At 45.1% G+C, this 22,172-nt stretch overlaps 1 protein-coding gene across 2 annotated transcripts in view; it reads right to left on the bottom strand.

Annotated features, from left to right (window-relative positions):
• Positions 1-22,172, bottom strand: part of GALNT1 (polypeptide N-acetylgalactosaminyltransferase 1) — a 173,538-nt gene that overhangs the window by 93,414 nt on the left and 57,952 nt on the right. Inside the window, exons 1-2 of one of the 2 annotated variants that reach the window (XM_033930621.1) lie at positions 20,300-20,460; positions 11,333-11,507 (exon numbers count right to left, since the gene is read on the bottom strand). In XM_033930621.1, coding sequence (XP_033786512.1) covers positions 11,333-11,507; positions 20,300-20,336 — 212 coding nt within the window. In that variant the 5' untranslated portion in view covers positions 20,337-20,460. Of the gene's footprint in view, positions 1-11,332; positions 11,508-20,299; positions 20,461-22,172 lie in introns of those variants that run through there. The other variant, XM_033930620.1, reaches the window with a different exon arrangement.

Here is a 22,172-nt window from a genome sequence, read left to right on the forward strand (position 1 = left end):
TAAACTATAACTATCCTAAGATCATCAATACTCCTCTCATTCTACTCCAGTAATGATCACAAGCATAACCTCCGATGAGAATTCCTTTTTGAAATACTCAGTGGATGCTGCAAATATTGATCTGGTTCATGAAGGTTTACATTTAATTATTTAACACTTTTTAAGCTGTACTAACCAAAAGAAAGCTGTACTTTGGGTAGACTCCTATAATCATTATTCTCAGGTATCCTAAACAGAAATACAGCTTAAGAGAGTGCAAACATAGGTCTATGTTTATAGCTTGAATGACATTGAGCATATGAAACAAAGGCAATGTTGTGATCCGCTTTGGGAAAAGCAGGATATAAATAAATAAAAACAAAATCTTATAAAATGGTATTATGTCTGACATTCCCTTATATTACTTATTACTAAGATAAGTACTAATCATGACACAAGAAATAAAGCCAAAATATTTTCAGGCTCATTTTCAAAGCACAGAGACTTACAAAGTTACATAGTAAGTCTATGTGCTTTGAAAATGAGCACCTTTATATCACTAAAAACAATACAAAGGGAAGTTTCCTGTAAAGTCAGAAAACAAATTCCTGATATGCTTTTTGCTTACACATTCACACTCCATCCTGTTAAAAACTCAGCCAAAAGTAAGTCATGTTTTGAATGATCTTAACAAATTTGAACATCTGTTTCCCTAAGGCTGACCAATATCCTGACAGATATTGTCAAAGTTTTCTCCCTTTATTTTTAAACTAGATATACCTATTTCATCATCCATTGTTCCAACTAGGAATCAATCATTATATCCTCTTGCAAGTAAGGGCGGTAGAAAATGAGCTTTTCTGATTTTTTGCATGTTCATTAACATCTCGATTTCTAAACAATTCCATATATTCCTGGTTTATCTCACACTGTGCTCAACACAATTATGAGATAGTCATTGGTGACCCAAAAAATTCTACCATGGCAAATTAAAAATTTTGTCATTAAGCAAAGCACCAGTCGGATGCCCTACGTCTCCTCTGTGCTAAACATAATACAGTGGAACCTCGGTTTGCGAGTGTTTTGCAAGACAAACAAAACACTCAGCAAACTTTTGACTCGCAAACCGAGCACTGCCCTGATAAATGAGCACTTACAGACCAGGAAGCGCCGCTTCAGGGGATTCCTCTTCCGTCTTCCGGCCAGCCTTCCACGTCGGGTGCCTTCTGCAGGTTGGAGGAACTCTGTCTGGGCCTGCGCGTCCAGGTGCTGTCCCGCCTGCGCGTTGCGTGTGACGCGCACAGCGTCAATCATCGGCTTTGTGCGTGTCGTGCGAGGCATGTGGGTGGGGCGGAGATCTTCTGCGTGGGCTCGGTGGGGGCTCTCCAGCATGCGAAGGGCATCCGACGTGGAGGGCTGGCCGGGGGATGGAGGAGGCATCCCTCTGAAGGCACTGCGGGGTTCTCCGGCGGCTGGCGGACATTACACGTATCACCCCCTCCCCCGACACAGCACTGTCAGGTTCTTCTTCCGATGACGGACGGAGGAGGCAGACGGAGGAGACGGTGCTGCAGCACCCGGCCCCGACAGGTACAGACCCCGGGTTCTGGAACCAATCATTGCTGTTGCTATTATTGTCTATGGGGAACTTGGCTTTGATAAACGAGCATTTTGGATTACGAGCATGCTCCTGGAACGGATTATGCTCGTAATCCAAGGTACCACTGTATATAAGACCACCAGGACACTTAAGTCAGAAGACTTTCCATGCCATTTTTGTCCAAGGTGCATTACAGACTAATCTTAGGCTCATGGTGATACCAAGTTCTTTAAAAAATAGGTAAAAACATTGCTCTTCGCAGAAGCATATAAAGTATGATTGATTCACCTCCTCATTATCAGTGCCTCACTTTGTAAGTTCATTTACTGTATTTTTCTTTCCATAAGACGCTCTTTCTTTCCCCCCACCCCAGTACCTGTTTTTTCCTTCCAGTGGTCCAGCGCTCCTGATCCTGCCCCTCTCTCGTTGGACAGCTGTCCTCTCTTCCGGCAGAGCAGTGCACAAGGGGGTGGACGTTGATGCAGCCAACGAGGGAGGAGATGAGAGGGCGGGATTTTGAATCAAGAGTTTCTCCTTCTGCTTCCTGCCAAAAGAACCTTCCAAATTTTGGCACCGTAATTAAATCTTTGCCCCTTTTTAAAGAATGAGTTCGGTAAATGAAACCGCCCGTTTGTAGAATAAGCCCCAATGTGTGTGTTTTCCTCACCCCAAAGATCATAGTAGCATCCTGACCTGAACTCCTCCTTGAGCGGGTGAGCTTGTTTCATGCCAGCCGCTTTTGCCCTTCCTGCGTCTCATGTCTGTTGAATGTGCTGGGGGCTCGTGCAAAGCTTTCGACTCTGCGGGCTGCTCCCTTTGTGCCACTTCAGCTGTTGTGATAGCACCACCATGAAACATCTGCCCTACTTCTGCTGGGGAGAGATGGTGAGGGGCTTCGGCCGTGGTTCCAAAGAATTCAGGATCCCCACTAGACCTGCCTTGTACCCTGTCTCGGCCTACCACTAGACCACCAGATGGGGGACAGTTGTACAGGGCATAGGGCAGGGTGGTCAGATTTTTTTTCCTATGTTTTTCCCCCTCTACAAGGAGGGTGCGATCTATGGTCAGGTGCGTCCTATAGAACGAAAAATATGGTATATCATTTTCTCTCTCTTAAACAGACACCTTTTTATTATTTTTATTAGTTTATGATTGGTTTATTTTAATTTTAGTTATAATCTACCTAGGTTTATGGGTGGAATGTAAGTATATAAATAAATAAAGCAAAGTTATTTACCTATAGCAGGTGTTCTCTGAGGCAGATATCCCTACATCTAGGTGATGACATCCCTATGGAGCCTGGTGCAGACGTTACCCAGTGCTCTATAACTTTAAGAAGCTCTTATTAGTGGCTTTACTAGGCATGATCAAGTGCCTTCCTGCCAGATATGTGAGCATGAGAACCTCAGTCTCATAAAACAGCTGGAACAAAATGTCAACTCCTAGGGGAGGTGGGAGGGTTGTAAGGATAACTGTCCTTTCTTCAGAGAACACTTGCTACAGGTAAATAACTTTGCCTTCTCCAAGGGCAAGACAATGATACTCCTATATCTAGGAATTCCTAGCTACCAGACTCACTGAATACAATACAAATTTGCAGTATTGAACCAATCAACCAAAAACTACATACAGACTCGTTGTAGAGCTGCAGCTTAGAACTGAATAAAAAGGGAACTAGGAAGGTGAAGGTGGATTCTACAGTAAACACCAAACAAATTCTGCAGAACTGTGTGTCCAAACAGACTGTCATGTTGGGTATTTTGCTCGAGGCAGTAATGAGATATGAATATGTAAATTGAAGACCATAGTGCAGCTTTGCATACCTCCTCAAGAAAGGCTGACCTCAAGTGGGCTACCAAAGCAAACATGCTGATACGGAATTCATGAGTGCCCACCCGTAGACCCTCCAAACCAGGGTCACAACAGATACGAATTGCAAGGGTCTCTAGGGATAAGAGAAAATGAAATGGGGGGAGAGGGCATCCTTGTCACGTACCCCAACCCAGAGGAAAGGGGTCAAAGATTCCGCCGTTCACCAGCAGCTGCGACTGGGGGTGGCGATACAAGGCAGACAACCAGGCAAGAAAGTCCCCTCAAAAGCCAAAGTGATCCAGAACCCCAAAAAGGTGCATCCAAGACACCATATCGAAAGCTTTTTCGACATCTAGGCTGGCAATCAAAGCCCAATCAATTGGAACATAGGATTGCAGCACTGCCATCATCTTCAATAAGTTCATGGAGGCATGTATGCCCGGTACGAAACCTACTTGATCTTTGTGAATGAGCGCTGGAAGAAGGGCATTGAGTCGCGAGGCCAGAATACTAGCCAGGAGTTTTAACGTCCTGGTTCAATAGCGAGATTGGGCAGTAGGACCCCAAAGCGTCTAAAGGTCTGCCCGGTTTCAGCAAAAGGATATTATGTGCCCTATTATGAGTGTTCCCCGGCGGGGTTTCTGTGCGGAGTCTCATAATATCACCCCTGAGTCCAAGAGTTTATAGAATTCGGGGCCCAGCCCGTCAGGGCCTGGTGTTTTGGCTAATTTAAGTTTTTTAGTGTTTACTGTTGAATCTCTTCCCCCGTAATAGGGTCATTAAGTGTAGTATGATGTGCTTCGGTCAGCTGTGGTAGATCCAAGTTTGTAAAAAAGGCATCCCGGGCCGCTGCGACATCCGGCTGCGCCGAATAGAGTCCGGTATAAAAGTCCACAAACTGCTGCGTGATAGCCTGGGGATCAGTGTGGAGCCCACCTCGTTTATACTTCATGGAGGTTATGATATGTCTGGCCTTAGGGGGGCGCACCAAATTAGCCAAGAGACATCCCGTTTTGTCACCCCAGTGATGTAATTTAAATTTGTAACAATAAATACTACGATTTGCTCTCTGATTCAGCAGATCATTAAGCTGAACCTGTAAAAGGCTCATGGCATGTCTGGTGGCAGAGTCCGGCGGGCGATATGCTTTCTGTGCTACTCATGTAATTCTCTGTAGAGGGATAAAAGTTTCTGGTCACGCTGCTTCCTCTGTGCCACAGAATACGCAAGTATATGGCCCCACATGACCACTTTCGTGGCCTCCCAATAAAGAACCGGGCCAACGTCCACAACCAAATTAGTCTGTGTGAAAACCTCCCATTTCTGCTGAAAATAGGAACAGAAATTATCATCCAAATACAAGTGCGGGGACATCCTCCAGATACGGGTGGTGGTGGTGGTGGTGGGGGAGCACTATATTGCAAAGTTAAGCCTAGGAGAGCATGGTCAGACACCAAAGGCTCCAAAAGCTGTGCCGCTGTTAATTTGGGAAAGAGCGCTTACGAGATAAGAAGATAATCTATCCGGGAGCACACCCCATGGGGGTGCAAATAAAAGGAAAAATCGTGCTTGGCCGGATGCATAAAGTGCCAAGAATCCAAGAGGCCCAGCTCCCTCATAAGAAAATTAACCCCCCTGGCAAAGAGCCCCTTCGATGGTGATTTGGCCGGTTTGCAATCCCAAGCAGGATTGAACATAAGAACATAAGAATTGCCGCTGCTAGGTCAGACCAGTGGTCCATCGTGCCCAGAAGTCCGTTCACGCGGCGGCCCTCTGGTCAAAGACTAGCGCCCTGAGACTAGCCCTACCTGTATACGTTCTGGTTCAGCAGAACTTGTCTAACTTGGTCTTGAATCCCTGGAGGGTGTTTTCCCCTATGACAGTCTCTGGAAGAGTATTCCAGTTTTCTACCACTCTCTGGGTGAAAAAGAACTTCCTTAGGTTCGTACGGAATAAGACATTGAAATCCCCTCCTACTATGAGGGAACGGGAGCCCAGCGGAGCCAGGACACCTACCAGGGAAGAGAAAAAGCTGTGAGAATATGTGTTAGGGGCATAGACATTGCATAGTACCAGAGGATGACCCCACAACTCCCCTATCAAAATAATGTAGCAACCTAGGGGGGTCTGCAATTTGTCGATGGATATGAAAAGGTATATATATATATATTTTTTTTTGAACATCATTTTTTATTCAAGAGACCACAACAGAAACAGGCAAATGTCCAATAATACAGAACAAAATTGCAAAGACGTGCAGACAGTACAGAGGCAGAACATGCCGCAACAGAAGAACAAGATAAACCACTAAACACAGGACAATCCAATTAAAAAAAAACAGCCCGCCTCTTCTGTAAGCCTCAGGAATTTTTGAAAAAACAGACCCAACCCACCCCACTCCAAGGATGTCCCACAAATGAAATAGCACACATACCAACCAACGCAGAGCAGTCAACCAGACATGCAAACCCCTCTCATACTCTCCATTCATACCAACCCCCCCTCCCCACCAACCCCATGCCGGAGAACCAGAGGTAGCTGCAGGAACACCCTCCAAAGAGCCAGGTAAGCCAGTACCTCAGGGTTGGAGGAACGTTTAGAATAGCAAAGTTCGAAACGCGCCAACTCAATCATCTGATTCAGCCAGCTGTCCAAGGGTATAGACCCCGCTTGCACCCAATATTGTAAGATTGTACGTTTGACCGTCAGCAAAGTCAGGTAAATAAAGCGCCGCTGCGGCACCGTAAAACCCTGCTCCTCCAAGAGAGACTGGTCACCAAGGAGCAATGTCTTGTAATCCCACTCAACTGGTCGCTGCAAGACCAGCTGCAGCTGTGCAAAAGAAAAATTCCAGATAGATAGGTCAGGACACTCCAAAAAGGAGTGTAAAATCGTTCCCGAGGCCCCGGAGCACCTGGTACACAGCGGGTCTTCCCACAATCCCATGCCCGCCCCTGAAAAGGTATATTTTTATGCACAAGAATGGCCACTCCACACTTACGAGCTGTGAAAGATGCATATCCCACCTGCCCCACCCGATCTTGCCTGAGCTTGGCATGTTCAGTGGAAGTCAAATGAGTCTCCTGTAAAAATGCCATGTCAGTGCTTGAGGTAAGCTAGAATTTTGATACGTTTAACAGGTGAGTGGATCCCATCTACATTGAGAGATTTTAGTCAGCTGTGCCATAACATAAAAGTAAGTACATATGTCAAAATCCAGAAATGAGAACCATATCGTGAAGCCCTCTCCAACTCACAATCAAACAGTGTCAACAAAGCAGTGGAAAAGGTTGAAGCCACCTCAACACACTGAGGCCCAATCATACACACATGCACCACATACACAACCCACACACACAGCTACACATACCCCCATGCACTCCCCCCCAATCCCACCCCCTCCTAGAACCCAGCATGGGAAAACTATGCATAACCCCAAATACAGAAAGAGCATCAAGCAGCTCCGGAAGTACAGCAACAAAATAGTACATTAGTCCAGCAGAAGGAACCCCAAAAGAAACTAGACAGGCTGGCCAGGTTCGAACAGTGGCTGTTCTAGGTGGAGCCAAGAAGGAATGCATCAGGACGGGCAAAGGAGGGCAGCAGATATTGGCGGCCTGGTCCCAGTCCAGATCCATTACTCCCATACGCCCGGAGCAGGAGAGGCACCATCAAGCATCCCAAAACCAAAAACGAGAGCAAACAATCCAGAAAAACCAATGCTGAAACAGAAACTTATAGAAAGGTAACAGACCGCAGCCAGAATGAGATATCCGCTGGAAAGGAGGGGAAATGCCAGCGGGGGCCCCGTCAAGCTTCCCCATCCAACAGGCTGCGGAACAGCCAAAGCCGTTCCGGGGGAGCCAATCCCAAAGAAGCAAAAGGCTCCAAAGGATATATATCCAGTCCAGAAGGCCCCACGAAGCCAGTCAAGGAGCAAGGCCAGCAGGCAGGAAATAGTGGGGGAGGCGCAGGACACAAGAAGATGAAATGAGCCTCAGGGTGTGTAAGCAGCCGCAAATCAGGCCTCCCTCTTGACCACATAGGGCAGCAAAGCGAAGGTGAACAGTCCGAACCCAAACAAGAGTCACAGCCTGCAGGAGAAAGCTCAGGCAACACCTTGATTCTCACGCGGGGGCACCGGTAGATCGTGAATGTAGCGCTCCATGTCCTGTGGTGTATCAAAATAGAAGACCCTGTTGTTATAGGAGATCCGAGCCCTGGCGTGCTACAGTGAGGTGCCATCACTCTCCGCCGAGAGGAGACTTGAGGTGAGAAGTTCTTCGTAGGTAAAGCCGTGTCCTCTGCGGTACCGGGCAAAAACTCGCTCCTTGACAGCAAAGTTTAGAAAACGAGCGATGACTGGACGCGGTCACTGCTCGTTGTCCCTCCTGGGGACGATACGGTGCACCCGTTCAATATAGATGCGCTCTCCCGAGTCTCCAGACTCCTGGGCTGCCAGCCCTCTTGACAGGAGCGGAGGTCGACATCTCTGATAGAGTTGGGCAGCCCAATGAAGCAGAGATTGTTCCTGCGGCTCCGATTCTCCTGATCGTCGAGCCGCTCCAGGGGGATCATTTTAGTGGCTCCTCAAAATTAGCCACTTGATTCTCTTGCTGGGCAACTCGATCCTCGACCCGTTAGAGGCGGCCCGCATGGGTCTCCAGGCTCTCTCTGAAATCTTCCATAAAGGTTTGAATCTTAGCCAGCCGATCCCCCATAACAAAAATAGACTTAGCGAGTTCTTGTATGGCGGCCTCTTGTATGGTGAACATGGGTACCTCGTGGCCCTCCGCCATCTTGGAGTCAATCTGCCTCACTTTTCTGTGTCACGCTGCGATTTAGCAGTCATAGCGCTCAGCAAGCTTTCCTACAGGAAGCTCCCCACGTGCTGGAAAGTATCAGAGGAGCACCAGTATGTGAGATAGAATTTGCACAATTAAAAAAAAAAAAAAAAAAATCAGGGTTTTAAAGCAGAATCAAGATGGCATGGCCCGGAGCTGTGCAGAGGCACATCCGTTCAAGTGCATGGCATCGCATGGCATCACATGACCCCCCCAATGTAGCTAGTTTAAAAAAAAAAAAAGGTTTGGACAAGCTCCTGGTGGAAAGTCCGTAGTGGAAGTGACTAGTTCTTGGCAGAACAAACCTGGCACCAACATTTCAGAATAATTGGGGATGCTGAACAAATACATATTTCTCCTCCAACATGGCTTTTTAAGAATAGCCTTGCTGGGTCAGACCAATGGTCCATCTAGTCCATCTAACCCAGTGGTCTCAAACTCAAATCATTTGCAGGGCCACATTTTGGATTTGTAGGTACTTGGAGGGCCACAGAAAAAATAGTTAATGTCTTATTAAAGAAATGACAATTTTGCATGAGGTAAAATTCTTTATAGTTTATAAATCTTTCCTTTTGGCTAAGTCTTAATAATAATTTTGTAATTTATAGCTAAAGAGATATATGATCAAGAAATTGTTTTATTTTACTTTGTGATTATGATAAACATACAGAGGACCTCAAAATAGTACCTAGCGGGCCGCATGTGGTCCCCGGGCCGCGAGTTTGAGACCACTGATCTAACCTGTCTTTACGGTGCCACTCCCATTCACAACTACCTGGCAAAAACCCAAATAGTAGCAACATTCCATCCTACCGATCCAAGACAAACAATGGTTTTCCCCATGTCTGTCTCAATAGCAGGCTATGGACTTTTCCACCAGGAATTTGTCCAAACCTTTTTTAAAACCAGCTGTGTTAACCGTTCTTACCGCATCTTTTGGCAACACTTTCCAGAGCTTAACTATTCTCCGAGTGAAGTTACATAGTAATACTCTTAAAATGAATAAGAGGAAATATTTTTTCAGTCAGCAAATAGTTAAGTTCTGAAACTCATTGCTGGAGGATGTGGTAACAGCAGCTAGTTTTGCTGGGTTTAAAAAAGGTTTGGATAAGTTCCAGGAGGAAAAGTCCAAAGTCTGCTATTAAGTCAGACATGGGAGAAGCGGCTACTTGCCCTAGATCAGTATCATGGAATGTTGCTACTATTTGGATTTTTGCCAAGCACTTGTGACTTGGATTTGCCACTGTGGAAACAGGATACTGGGCTAGATGGACCATTGGTCTGACCCAGTACGGCTATTCTTATGTTCTTAATTATGCATCTCTTCCAAATCCTTCACAGATTGTGATTAAATTGACGTTAGCCAGAAAATATTTTGTTATGCTAGACCTTTACCAAAGGGGATCACCGACAATAGTAGTTATGTAAGCTTTTACAAAGTTGTAAAAATGGCTTTTTATGAAAGCTTATGGAAATGCATGACTATTTGGAGCCTAACACCTCTTAACTTCCTCCTATGCCCTCTCATTCCAGAGCTTCCTTTCAAAGGAAAGATTCGCCTCATGCACGTAGGTATTTAAATGTTATAAATGATACTAGAAGATTTTATTTTAAATATTATGCTGTACATTATGTTTATTGTAAATTGTTTTTATTTTAGTGTAAACTGCTTTAAAACTTATGTTAAGCAGTATATTAAGCAAATAAAACAAATCAAATTCTGTTGCACTAATTTATCTGCACCATCTGCTGGAGCCATAGAATACTGGCAAGTTACAAGAATGCATTATTCTAGTGATGTCACTGAAAGTTCAGCATCCTCTGCCTCCATCTGCTGGCGGGGAGGTGTAACCCATTCAATTAAGACTGGTCTCGTAGAATGAAAAGGAATGTGTTTTGCCTTTACTATAATGTATCAGTTACACTGTTTAGAATGTAAACCATACTGCTGGGTTTTTGATAGTTGAAAGGGTGGTCTAGCACAGTGGTTCCCAACCCTGTCCTGGAGGACCACCAGGTCAATCGGGATTTTGGGATAGCCCTAAGGAATATGCATGGAGCAGTTTTGCATGCCTGTCACTTCCATTATATGCAAATCTCTCTCATGCATATTCATTAGGGCTAGCCTGAAAACCCCATGGAAGACAGAAAGCATGATACTTTACTATGCTTTGGTAAAAATATAAATACAGCACAGATGCATTTGTAATAACAAATTATGATTGAAAAAATATAGATAATACAGATTGAGTGTGTGTTCCTTTTGGGCAAAAAAAATTTTCTCTATCTTGAACTGAGCTAGTGAAGAAAATTATTCTAAGTAGTAGCAAAGCTGGCATTCAAACAGATTTTGCCAACATAGTATTCAATGAAAGTTCATTACAAAACAGTTATGCTTCCCAATAAGTCATGGTTAAGCTGCAAAATAAAGGGGTCAATCTACCAAATATGGTGCACACCTCAAAAGTAGTACTGCAAGACTACTGCTAGGTGTAAGAGGTGCCATTTTGAACTCAGATGCTCGGCAGAGTAGGAGTGGCTAGTGATCACTCCAGCTCCATGCTATACACCAGGGACTTTGGTGGGAAGTAGGGGGTAATGCAGCTGCCCTTTAGTGTCTTGCCAATAGTACTGTTGCAACCAGTCTACTGGAACACTTAACATGTATTAAAATGTCTGCTCCCAATAGTTACTACAAGGGCTTTTTAATTTGTGCAACTAAGAAACAATAACTTTCATAACTTTAGTAAACAAATTCCTTAATTTCTCATTTTCTCATATAAGCCTTGGTTATCAATGCATGAGTTACAACAGGACTTCCAAGCAAGAATACTTTTTTGCTTAGAAGTTTCTTTTCCTTTTTTGTATCCCTTGAAATTCATACATGGTTACCATTATCTTACAGCCTTACAAGATATTTGTAGCACAACCTTTTAATGTAAACTTCTACTAAATTTACTTAATTTCATTCTTTTGCTTTTAAATGCTGCCTATTATCACACTACTAAAAAGAATACTCATACATTCATAACAACATTTGCTACTAAAACAGTCTCCAAAAATAAAATAAAATGAACTAATCATGCAAGGTACCTACCCTTCTAATCTGACATCAGGTAAAGATCTGTTGAGTGCTATCATCTCACTTGCCATTAAATTGAACTGATTGATTTTAAACATTTCTTTCATCTTTTCTTGATTCTCTTTAGAAATGAGAACAGGCTTCCCCATTTCTCCTGGACCTTCATGGGGTCTCTGAACCAGCTCTGGAACTAAGAACAGCACAGAAGTAGTTTTACTATGGAGCACAGTGTGTAAAAACATCTTCAATCAACTCATAGTAAAGTTATACATTCACAAAATGCTAATCAGAATTTAAAAATGTATGATACTTATGCTAAAAAAAGTCCCCAAAAACCTAGTGATAAATACTATTCAAATTATTCTGTCCAATGAGAAATAATTCACTTACTGGCTTAGGCTTCTGCTTTTTGGCTTAGCCAGAACTCAGCAAATAGCTCAAGGGGAAATTAGGTTTTTACCTCAATAATCTTCTTTCTAGTAGAAAGGCTTGAGTCGAATCAGTTTGTAGAAAGCATCATCTACCTTTCTCTTGGTTCCGCCTCCTGCATCTCTGGACTGTGCCCCATCTCCTCAGTTCGTATCAAAGCAATTCACAATTTCTATTAGAGAGATAAGGAGGTAGGAAATGGAGTACTCCCCAACCAATGAATTCTGTTCTGATCTGCAAGTTAAAAGGCAACAAATCAATGTCAATACAATTATAACTGAGAATAAGATAAAAATGAATAAGCCACCTACCTGAGTGAAACTAGCACTAACACTTATGTAGCTCGCTTACTTTTCTCATTGGAACAGAGAGATCAATCAGTACTCTTCAGATCCATCTGCCAACAGACACCAACATCCAGAAATACATACATTTCTAAGCCAGCAAACAACTGACAATGTGGGCCTTCAAGTCTCATATGCCTTTCTACTAGAGATTATCAAAGTAAGAGCCTAATCTTTCCTTCAAGTGCAAAAGGCATATAAGTCTGGAACTAGTGGGACATACCAAAGAAGTCCCCTGAGTCTAAGGTGGGGCAGATGAGCCTGCTATGGGCACCAAGGACCCAAACGTGGCGTCCTATCATGCTGCCACCTCCACTCTGTAGAAGTTTATGAAAGTATGAGAGTTTATGAAAGTATGTAGCCGCCCTACAAATTTTCTCAGGCAACACTGCCTGAGACTCCACCCATTAAGAAGTCACACCCCTTGTAAAGTGTGCTCTCAAAGTGATCGATGGTAGTTTACTACACCCAATATACGCTGAACTAATAGCTGCATGAATCCACCTGGAACTATAAAACCTTAGAGGCTGCCATTCCCAGGCAGCTAGGCTAGGGCTCGTTGACACAAAAAGTTGATCTGAGAGGTGAAAATCATTTGTCATCTTCAGCTAACAGAGAAGAACTCTCCTAACATCCAGCAACACCAAAACTTTTGTCTTCCCTTTTTTTATGCAAATCCATGGGAAAGAACATGGGCAGTCAGACTTCCTGATTTATGGGACAGTCCAAGACCACTTTGGCAGAAGGAAGGGACCGTGCAGTGGGAGACCTCTGCCTCTGTAAACCTCAGGAAAGGCTCTCTACATGACAGAGCTTGTAGCTCTGGAATTCCACATCAGGAATGGCTGTCACAGAGGAGGATGCAGCTGCAATGCTTCCTTCAAAAATTTGGCGACAACTAAATATTTTCTACTCAATCCCTAAAACAATGAGTCTCGTCACTTTTACTTTGAGGGAATCAATGGCCAAACCCCTCTGGAGACCATCCAGGAGAAACGTTAGGACCACTGACACGGGAGCCTTCACCAGCTCCACAGTCATTCATTCATTTTGCTATATCTTTTCCCAAGAGAGCTCAGAACGGTTTACATGAATTTATTCAGGTACTGAAGCATTTATTTTCCCTGTCTGTACCAGCAGGTTCACAATCTATTCTCCCTAGCACATCTTCTGACAGACGCTGATTTCTTAGATCTGAGGAGGGTAGTAATAACCATATCCGAGAAGCTCTTCCATGGTAATCATGTCCCTAAGATCCATGCCAGAAGCCTAAAGTATTCCAGATCCTCCAGGGTAACCAGACCCTGCGAGAGTCGAGTCAGATGCAGTGACAGTTTGAGACACTTGTCCCTCTACAGACGAACTAGATCCGCGTACCAAAGCAACCAGGACTACCAATCCTGTATGGTTCGCTATTCTTCATATGACCTGGCCCACCATGAGCCACGGGGGAAAAATGTACAACAGCCCTTGCTTTGGGCACTGTTGTCTAGAGCGTCCATGCCGGCTCTTCCAGGCTTGAATCTTTGGCTAAAGAATTGAGAAACTTTTTTTTTTGTAGACTGCCAATGTCATCAAATCGAATGTTGGATGCCCCCCATTGTCAAAGGTCCTCTGAGACATAGACCACTCCCCCGAGTCTAGGGTCTGTCAGCTGAGATAGCTGGCCTGTACATTGTTCACTCTCAATATGTGCTCTGCTGATAGAGCTTGCAGGTGGACTTCTGCCCAGCAAAACAACAACTGGGCCTCCAGTTTCAATGGCGCACACTTAGTGCTTTCCTGCTTGTTGACATAGGCCACTGCTGTGCCATTTTCCAAGAAAACACTGACTGCTTTGCCTTCCAGGAGTTCTCTGTCTGTAGGTCCAGATGAATTGCTTGCAGCTCCTAGCAATTGATCGACTACTTCCTCTGCACGAGTGATTCTTGGCCCTGAACTGGGTGACCCTTGTGATGTTGCCGTGTCCCCCCCCCAGCTGTAAATGCTGGCATGTCATTAGGATCACCCAAGAGAACATGCAAAGAGGCAAATCTTTTTTTAACTATTCTGGCAGGAGCCACCAATGCAAACTCTGACGCTCTTCTGTCATCCTGCTGGTGTAGAGAATGACACGGGGAAAAAATCTGTCCCCGTCACCGCCCCGTCACCGGCCCACCATCCTCTGCACCGCCCCGTCACCGCCGTTCCCTTCACCGCCCCGTCACCGTCATCCCTTTCACCGCCCCGTCACCGCCACTGCCATCCCATTCACCACCCCGTCACCGTCCCCGCTGCATCCATATAAGCCTTAGTACTGTAATATTTAGCTTATTCCTTTCTTATAAATCAAAGTTCCTGCTGCTGAACTAGAGAAAGAGATGTTCAGCTGGCAGGGCTTTATTTATAAATTTTTATCAACACAACTAATATACTATTTTATCCTAAAGCAAAAAATAAATAAATAAATATAATTTTTTTTTCTACCTTTGTTGTCTGGTTTCTGCTTCCACATCTTCTCATTGAATTCCTTCCATCCACTGTGTGTCTTCTCTCTGCGTCTTCCATTTGCTGTTACTGTGCCTCTCCCTTAACCCCCCCCCCAATTGGTCTAGCACCCATCTTCTTCCCTCCGCTCCCGCATAGTCTGGCATCTGTCTTCTTCCCACTCTGTCTTCCACATTTCCCTTCGGGGTCTGTTCCTCTCCACCCTCCTTCAATGTCTGTTCTATTCCTTTCCACCACCACCCTTCCCTCCCTCCTTTACCATCTGTTCCTTTCTACTACCCTTCAGCTCCTCTCGCGTGGCCTATCTACCTTCCTTCCTCTTATTTTCATGGCACGTTACAATGTAATTTGTGCAAGCCACTGGAGCCTGCAAGCTCGGTCCCTGTCCCATCCCCACAAACCATCTCGCTTCTGTGCTCCTATTTTCTCCATTTCTAATATCTCCCCTATGTATCTGTCATTGCCCCCCCTGTGTCCATATACCATCCCCATGGCATGTCCCCTTTATGTCTCTGTCCCTATGCCCCATGCACATAATTTCCCCTCTTTCTGTTACCTTCCTGTGTCCAGATTTCCCTATCTTCCTCTTCCATAGCAGTGTGTCTCTTCTTTTCAACCCCATCTAGCTTTTTTCCCTCTTTCTTCCCCCCCCCCTGCTTCTAGCATCTGGCTCACCTGCCTGTCCTTCCCTTTCTTTCCTGCTGTGGGTTTTTCTTTCTGTCTTCATCCCCTTGGCCCAGAATCCTTTTCCCTTTCACTCCCTCCTTCCAATTTGAGCCGGGAACACTAGCGATCGCACGGTCCCCGCAGCCACTACCTGCCTGCCCAATCGATCCTAGTGTTTAGCCAGCTCTCTCCCTTCTCCTCACCTTAGTTTGTAAATTTTCTTTTTCGGCGACCCGCACGCTATCAGAGAGCCGCGCACCCGCTTCTGCTCAGTGTTGAATCTTCTGCTCTGCTGCAACTTCCTGTTTCCGGTTGCATCAGAGCAGAAGATCGAAACTGAGCAGAAGCGGGTGCGCGGCTCTCTGATAGCGTGCGGGTCGCCGAAAAAGAAAATCTACAAACTAAGGTGAGGAGAAGGGAGAGAGCTGGCTAAACAGTAGAATCGATTGGGCAGGCGGGTGTGAGCTGCGGGGACCGTGTGATCCTTCATGCCTCACTGCGGGGACAAGACCATTAACCGCCCCGCGGGCGGTGAATGGCCTTGTCCCCGTCACCGCAGCGACTGCTAGTTTTCTTCCCCGTTTTCGGCGGGTGACCCGCGGCTAAAATGCGGTGGCCGCGGGTAAACCGCCACCGTGTCATTCTCTATGCTGGTGTCCACAGGTAGATTCTCTGCAGAGACCACTGCCCTAGATAACAGTGTTTCATGGAGAGGACATAGATGAGAGGACACCATTGATCCCAGCACCTGCAGATAGTGCCAAACTATGGGAGCTGGCATCGCCCAATTCTCCAAAATCTGGCATCTTAGTTTCAGTTTGCTTGTCTCTGGCAAAAAAACAACAACAACAAAACCCAAAAAACACAACCTCACAGCCTTCTGCCATGTTGAAGCAAATTCCCAAGCATTCTAGGGAGTGTATGGGCTCCAAGTGACTTTTCTGAAAGTTGATAATCCAACCAAGGTCCTGCAGCAGAGGACAGCTTGTGCTACTGTTGACTCTCCCTCATGTTTGGACAGGGCTCCAATAAACCAGTCGATCTAGTATGGATGCAGCTGGATCCCAGCTCTGAGTAGGTGCACTGTGACAATGACCATCACCTTGGTAAAGGTGCAATGAACCGTTGACAGCCTGAATGGGAGCACCAAGAACTGGAAATGGCTCTCCATTACATGGAATCTCAGGAACTGCTTGTGAGCCGGAAATATTGGAATAAGTAAGCAAGTTTCTGACAAATCTAGAGAGGCAAGAAACTTCCCCGGAATCACCAAAGTTATGACTGAATACAGTGTCTCCATTTTTTTTTGTTTTAGAATAGCCTTACTGGGTCAGGCCAATGATCCATTTAGCCCAGCATCCTGTCTTCAGGAAGGCCAATCCAAGTCAGTATCTGGCAAAAACCCAAACAGTAGCAGCATTCCATGCCACTGATCCAGTAAAAACTTTTTTAGGTATATTAAAAGCAAGAAGTCAGGAGCCAGGAAGAGAATTAGTTGAACCACTAGATGACCAAGGGAAGACAAGGCCATAGCAGAGAGATTGAATTAATTCTTTGCTTCATCTTCACCGAGGAAGATGTAGTGGAGTTACCAGTACCATAAATGGAATTCAGTTCTGATGAATCAGAACGATTCAAACAATTCTCTGTAACATTGGAAGATGTAATTAGTCAATTTGACAAACTGAACAGTAGCAAATCACCTAGACCAAATAGTTTACATCCCAGAGTGCTGATAGAATTGAAAAATGAACTTGTAGAGCTATTGTTAGTAATTTGTAATTTTTCTTAAAAATCCAGCATAGTATCGGAGGGTGGCCAACATGATGATGATTTTTTAAAAAGGGTTCCAGAAGTGATCTTGGAGATTATAGACCAGCGAGTTTGACGGCGGTGCTGGGCAAAATGGTAGAGACTATTATAAAGATCAAAATGACAGAACATATACATAAGCAAGGATTAATGAGAAAAAGCCAACATGGTTTTAGTCAAGGGAAATCTTGCCTCACCAATCTACTGCATTTCTTTGAAGGGGTGCTGGGGCCGTTACTCTTCAACATATTTATCAATGACCTGGAAAAGGAGGCAAAGTGCGAGGTTATAAAATTTGCAGACGATACCAAACTGTGCGGCAGAGTTAGGTCCAGGGAGGAGTGTGAGGACCTGCAAAGTGACCTGGACAAGCTGGAAGACTGGGCAAACAAATGGCAAATGCGCTTTAACGTGGAAAAATGCAAAGTCATGCATATAGGGAAAAATAACCCGTTGTTCAACTACAAATTGGGGGGGGGGGCATTGTTGGGAGCAGCAGACTTGAGAGAGACTTGGGTGTGCTGGTGGATGCATCACTGAAGCCATCTGCACAGTGCGCAGCAGCCTCGAAAAAAGCCAACAGGATGCTGGGCATCATAAAGAGGGGCATAACAACCAGGACGCGGGAAGTCATCATGCCATTGTATCGAGCGATGGTGCGTCCACATCTGGAATACTGCGTTCAGTATTGGTCGCCGCACCTCAAGAAGGACATGGCAGTACTTGAGAGAGTCCAAAGGAGAGCAACGAAACTGGTAAAAGGGCTGGAACACTGCCCATACGCCTAGAGGTTGGATAGGCTGGGGCTCTTCTCTCTGGAAAAAAGGAGGCTCAGGGGAGATATGATAGAGACCTTCAAGATCATGAGGGGCATAGAGAGGGTGGATAGGGACAGATTCTTCAGACTGAAGGGGACAACAAGTACGAGGGGGCATTCGGAGAAACTGAAGGGAGATAGGTTCAAAACAAATGCAAGGAAGTTTTTTTTCACCCAAAGGGTCGTGGACACTTGGAATGCGCTACCAGAGGAAGTGATCAGGCAGAGTACGGTACAGGGATTCAAACAGGGATTGGACGGATTCCTGAGGGATAAAGGGATCGTGGGATACTGAGGGAGGAGCTGGGATGTAACACAAGTATAGAAAGCTAACCAGGTAATAAGTATAGAAACCCAACCAGGTCGTGCATGTGCAAGACCGGAGGGTTAGGACTTCGATGGGAAGATAGGACTTCAATGAGAAACCAAGGTGGCAAGGGAGCCTCTTCTGGTGATTCAGACAGGTCGTGACCTGTTTGGGCCTCCGCGGGAGCGGACTGCCGGGCAGGAAGGACCTATGGTCTGACCCGGCGGAGGCACTGCTTATGTTCTTATGGGTGAATAAACATGTGGATAAAGGTGAGCCAGTTGATATTGTGTATTTGGATTTTCAAAAAACTTCTGAGGAAATTAGAAAGTCATGGGAGAGAAGGTAATATCCTATTATGGATTAAGAACTGGTTGAAAGACAGAAAACAGCGTAGGTTTATTTATTTTATTTCTCAATGGAGAAGAGTAAATAGTAGGGTTCCCCAGGGGTCTGTGCTGGGACATCTGCTTTTTAACATATTTATCAATGATTTAGAGATGAGAATAATTAGCAAGAAAATTAAATTTGCTGATGACACAAAGTTGTTCAAAATTGTTAAATCACAAAAGACTTGCAAAAAATTTCAAGAGGACCTTGTGAGACTGAGCATCAAAATGGCAGATGATGGTTAATGTGACCAAGTGCAAAGTGATATATGTGGGAAAGAGTAATCTGAACTATAGCTACATTATGCAGGGTTGGATCTAGGTGTCATTGCTGAGGATACGTTGAAACCCTCGGCTCAATGTACGGCAATTAGGAATTATCAGGAAAGGAATGGAAAACAAAGATAAAAATGTTATAATGATTTTGTATCACTCTATGATACAATCGGATCTCGACTACTATGGGTAATTCTGGTCGCTATATCTCAAAAAAGATACCGTGGAATTAGAAAAGGTACAGAGAAGGGCAACGAAAATAATAAAAGGTTTGGGACGACTTCCCTATGAGGAGAGGCTAAAGCAGCTGGGGCTCTTCAGTTTGGATAAGAGACAGCTCAGGGGTGATATGATAGAGATCTATAAAATACTGAGTGGAGTGGAAAGGGTACATGTGAATCACTTGTTTACGCTTTCCAAAAATATTAGGACTAGGGCAGGGGTAGGCAACTCTGGTCCTCGAGGGCCGGAATCCAGTCGGGTTTTCAGGATTTCCCCAATGAATATGCATTGAAAGCAGTGCATGCAGATAGATCTCATGCATATTCATTGGGGAAATCCTGAAAACCCGACTGGATTTTGGCCCTCGAGGATCAGAGTTTCCCATCCCTGGACTAGGGGGTATGCAATGAAACTATTTTAAAACAATCCTAAGAAAATATTTCTTTACATGTGTAATTAAACTATGGAATTTGTTGCTGGAGAATGTTCTAGCATCTCCTCTTTTTCCTATCTCTCCCTCCCTCCATTCCCATGGTCTGGCATCACTCTCTCCTCTCCCTTCCCTTCCTTCTCCCTCCCCTCCAACTGGATTACTTTCTTTCTTAACTCCCCTCCCTCCCTTCAATCGAGTGCAGCATTTCTCTACTCCACCCCCCTAACCCAATGGGCAGTTCTCTCTCTCATGTCTGGCATCCTTCACAACTCATTGATTTGCTGGCGCTGGGCCTTTCTCTCTGCCAGCTTGTCTACTTCCTGCTTCCGCGAAGGCATGACCCAACAGGAGAGCAGCCAGTTGTGAAGAATGCCACTGCCAAAAGGGGAAGTTATGAGATCAGAATGCTGACCCCGGAAGCACCCCCTTATGGTATGCACCCAGCGTGTATCTACGTCCCCCCCCCCCCCTTGGAACACCACTGCTTCAGGTGACGATCTATCACACTGGCCATATAATCATCCAGACTGTTTTTACAAAAAGCATTTGGTCCTTGAACAGACACCTGCTCAAAATAACCTTGGACACCAATCTCCCACCCATTGTTTGATCCAGAGCATTCTAAGGGTGGAGACTAAGTAGAAAACTTGCTCATAACTCTGAAAATATCATATAGAGCATCTGCCACATAATTCATCCCCCCTCCGCCAACAAGGCTTGACACAATCTGTTATGGCAGGTATGTGCAACAAAAGTTGCAGCCGCTGCCTTTAGACCCCAAGGTCAGGTCCTCAAATTACCTGCCGAGGCCGAAATCCATTCTGTGGTCTTGCGCATCCGTTAAAGTTACTCCACCTTCACTAGGCAGCAAAGTACATTTAGTCACTTGGGCTAATAGCAAATCCACTTTAGGCAAGATAAACAGTTGCTGAAAATCTTGAGCCACTGGATGCAGCTTTTTCATAGTCATAGCAACTTGCAAGGGGCCTTCAGGAATCTCCCAAAGCTCTGACAGCATCTTGGCAATATCTGGATGCAAAACAAAAAAATGTGGTTTGAGCCTTAGAACTGCTCATAACTGAAATCTGAGCCTCATAAGTCTGTGGGGGCTCAAGCTTTAATTCCCACAAGGATATTATAATTATCTCTAGCAATGCCACTAGCTTTAAAAGGTGGCACATCGTCAGGTCTTCCCCTTGATCAAGGGCTACCACAAACTCCTGGCTGGTGGCCCTTGTCTGAGGCCATGCATTCTCCAAGATTGAGGATTCAGACTGGGGTATTAAGGACATTGACTCTGATCCCCATTCCTCCCAATTTTTCACTGACTGGCCCTCTGTGTCCTGCTGATGATTCTTGCACAATCGCCGGTGTGGTCCCAGATGGTGCCTGCAGCACTCTAATTTAACTAGGCTGTGAACATTAAACTCACAAAATCTGGAGTAAACTCTTGAACAAGGAGCCCCAAGGACTCCTACAGGAACTCACCTTGACTCCTTGCAGGCATCTGCACATCTGCCGAATCCACCAAGTTGCTACTTGAGGGCTTCAGAGGGATTTTTGACCTCCAAACTGAGCCACATATGAGTGGGATGCTCTAGAGCACAGGTGTCAAAGTCGGTCCTCGAGGGCCAGAATCCAGTCGGGTTTTCAGGATTTCCCCAATGAATCTGCATGAGATCTATTTGCATGCACTGCTTTCAATGCATATTCATTGGGGAAATCCAGAAAACCCGACTGGATTCCGGCCCTCGAGGAGGGACTTTGACACCCCTGCTCTAGAGTGACTAGAAGGGGCTAAGCCCAGTGCCCAAGCCACCCTCACAGCCCCATGGCATTTGGAACATGGATGCTCCTCAGTCAGCCATCCAGCACAAATCTGGTATGAATCAACATTAAGACCAGAAAAACAAAAGGGGTGGAAAATCACAAAAGTCAAAACAAAAATGCAAGGAGTGGGAAAGCCACAAATAACCAGGATGAAAGCAAGAGTCCAAAATAAAATCACTTCATTAAAAATTCTATATAAAAAATGAAGCAGCAAAATCATGATAAATGGATGTACTAAGGACCCTTTGTGGCTTTCCCACACATTGCATTTATGAATCCACATTAAAACAGCCTGAGGAGTCCATCTTCATTGATTTTAAGCAAAATTGAAGTGTTTTGAGGCAGATAGAGGTTTTTAAAATCAAATTGGGACATCCAAGATGGCCTACACAGCTTTGTTTTAGTGCCAAAAAAAGGTCTGAGAGAGATAAATAAAAGCACAGAAAATTCAAAGTGTTTTTTTTATGTGGGGGACTCAAATATCAGCCCCAGAAACCTCTAACACTTCATTCTGGAGACCACCCCAGTGTCTCCCATAGGCTACAATAACCTTTACCTGTACTCACTGTTGTACTGGTGTTGTGCCTGTTTTAGCTCAAATTGCAGCTGGACAATGGAGAAGAATGCCACGTCAGAAAAGCATGAAATTCCACCACAAATGCTTATTTCTTCAGGCTGCCAGTCAGACTCTTAACGAGCCTCAGACCTCAGACCCTCACACATTCTCACATGTCTTGGGGGGGGGGGGGAAATAGCAAGCATCCACTAAAGCCCTCAGGACCGACCTGTGCTCAAGTGCCGGTAAAAAAACAGGAGAAAGCCATGCTCCCAGAGGAGCAGTCC

This window comes from Geotrypetes seraphini, chromosome 2, assembly GCF_902459505.1.
Source record: "Geotrypetes seraphini chromosome 2, aGeoSer1.1, whole genome shotgun sequence".
In the NCBI taxonomy this organism is placed as follows: domain Eukaryota; kingdom Metazoa; phylum Chordata; class Amphibia; order Gymnophiona; family Dermophiidae; genus Geotrypetes; species Geotrypetes seraphini.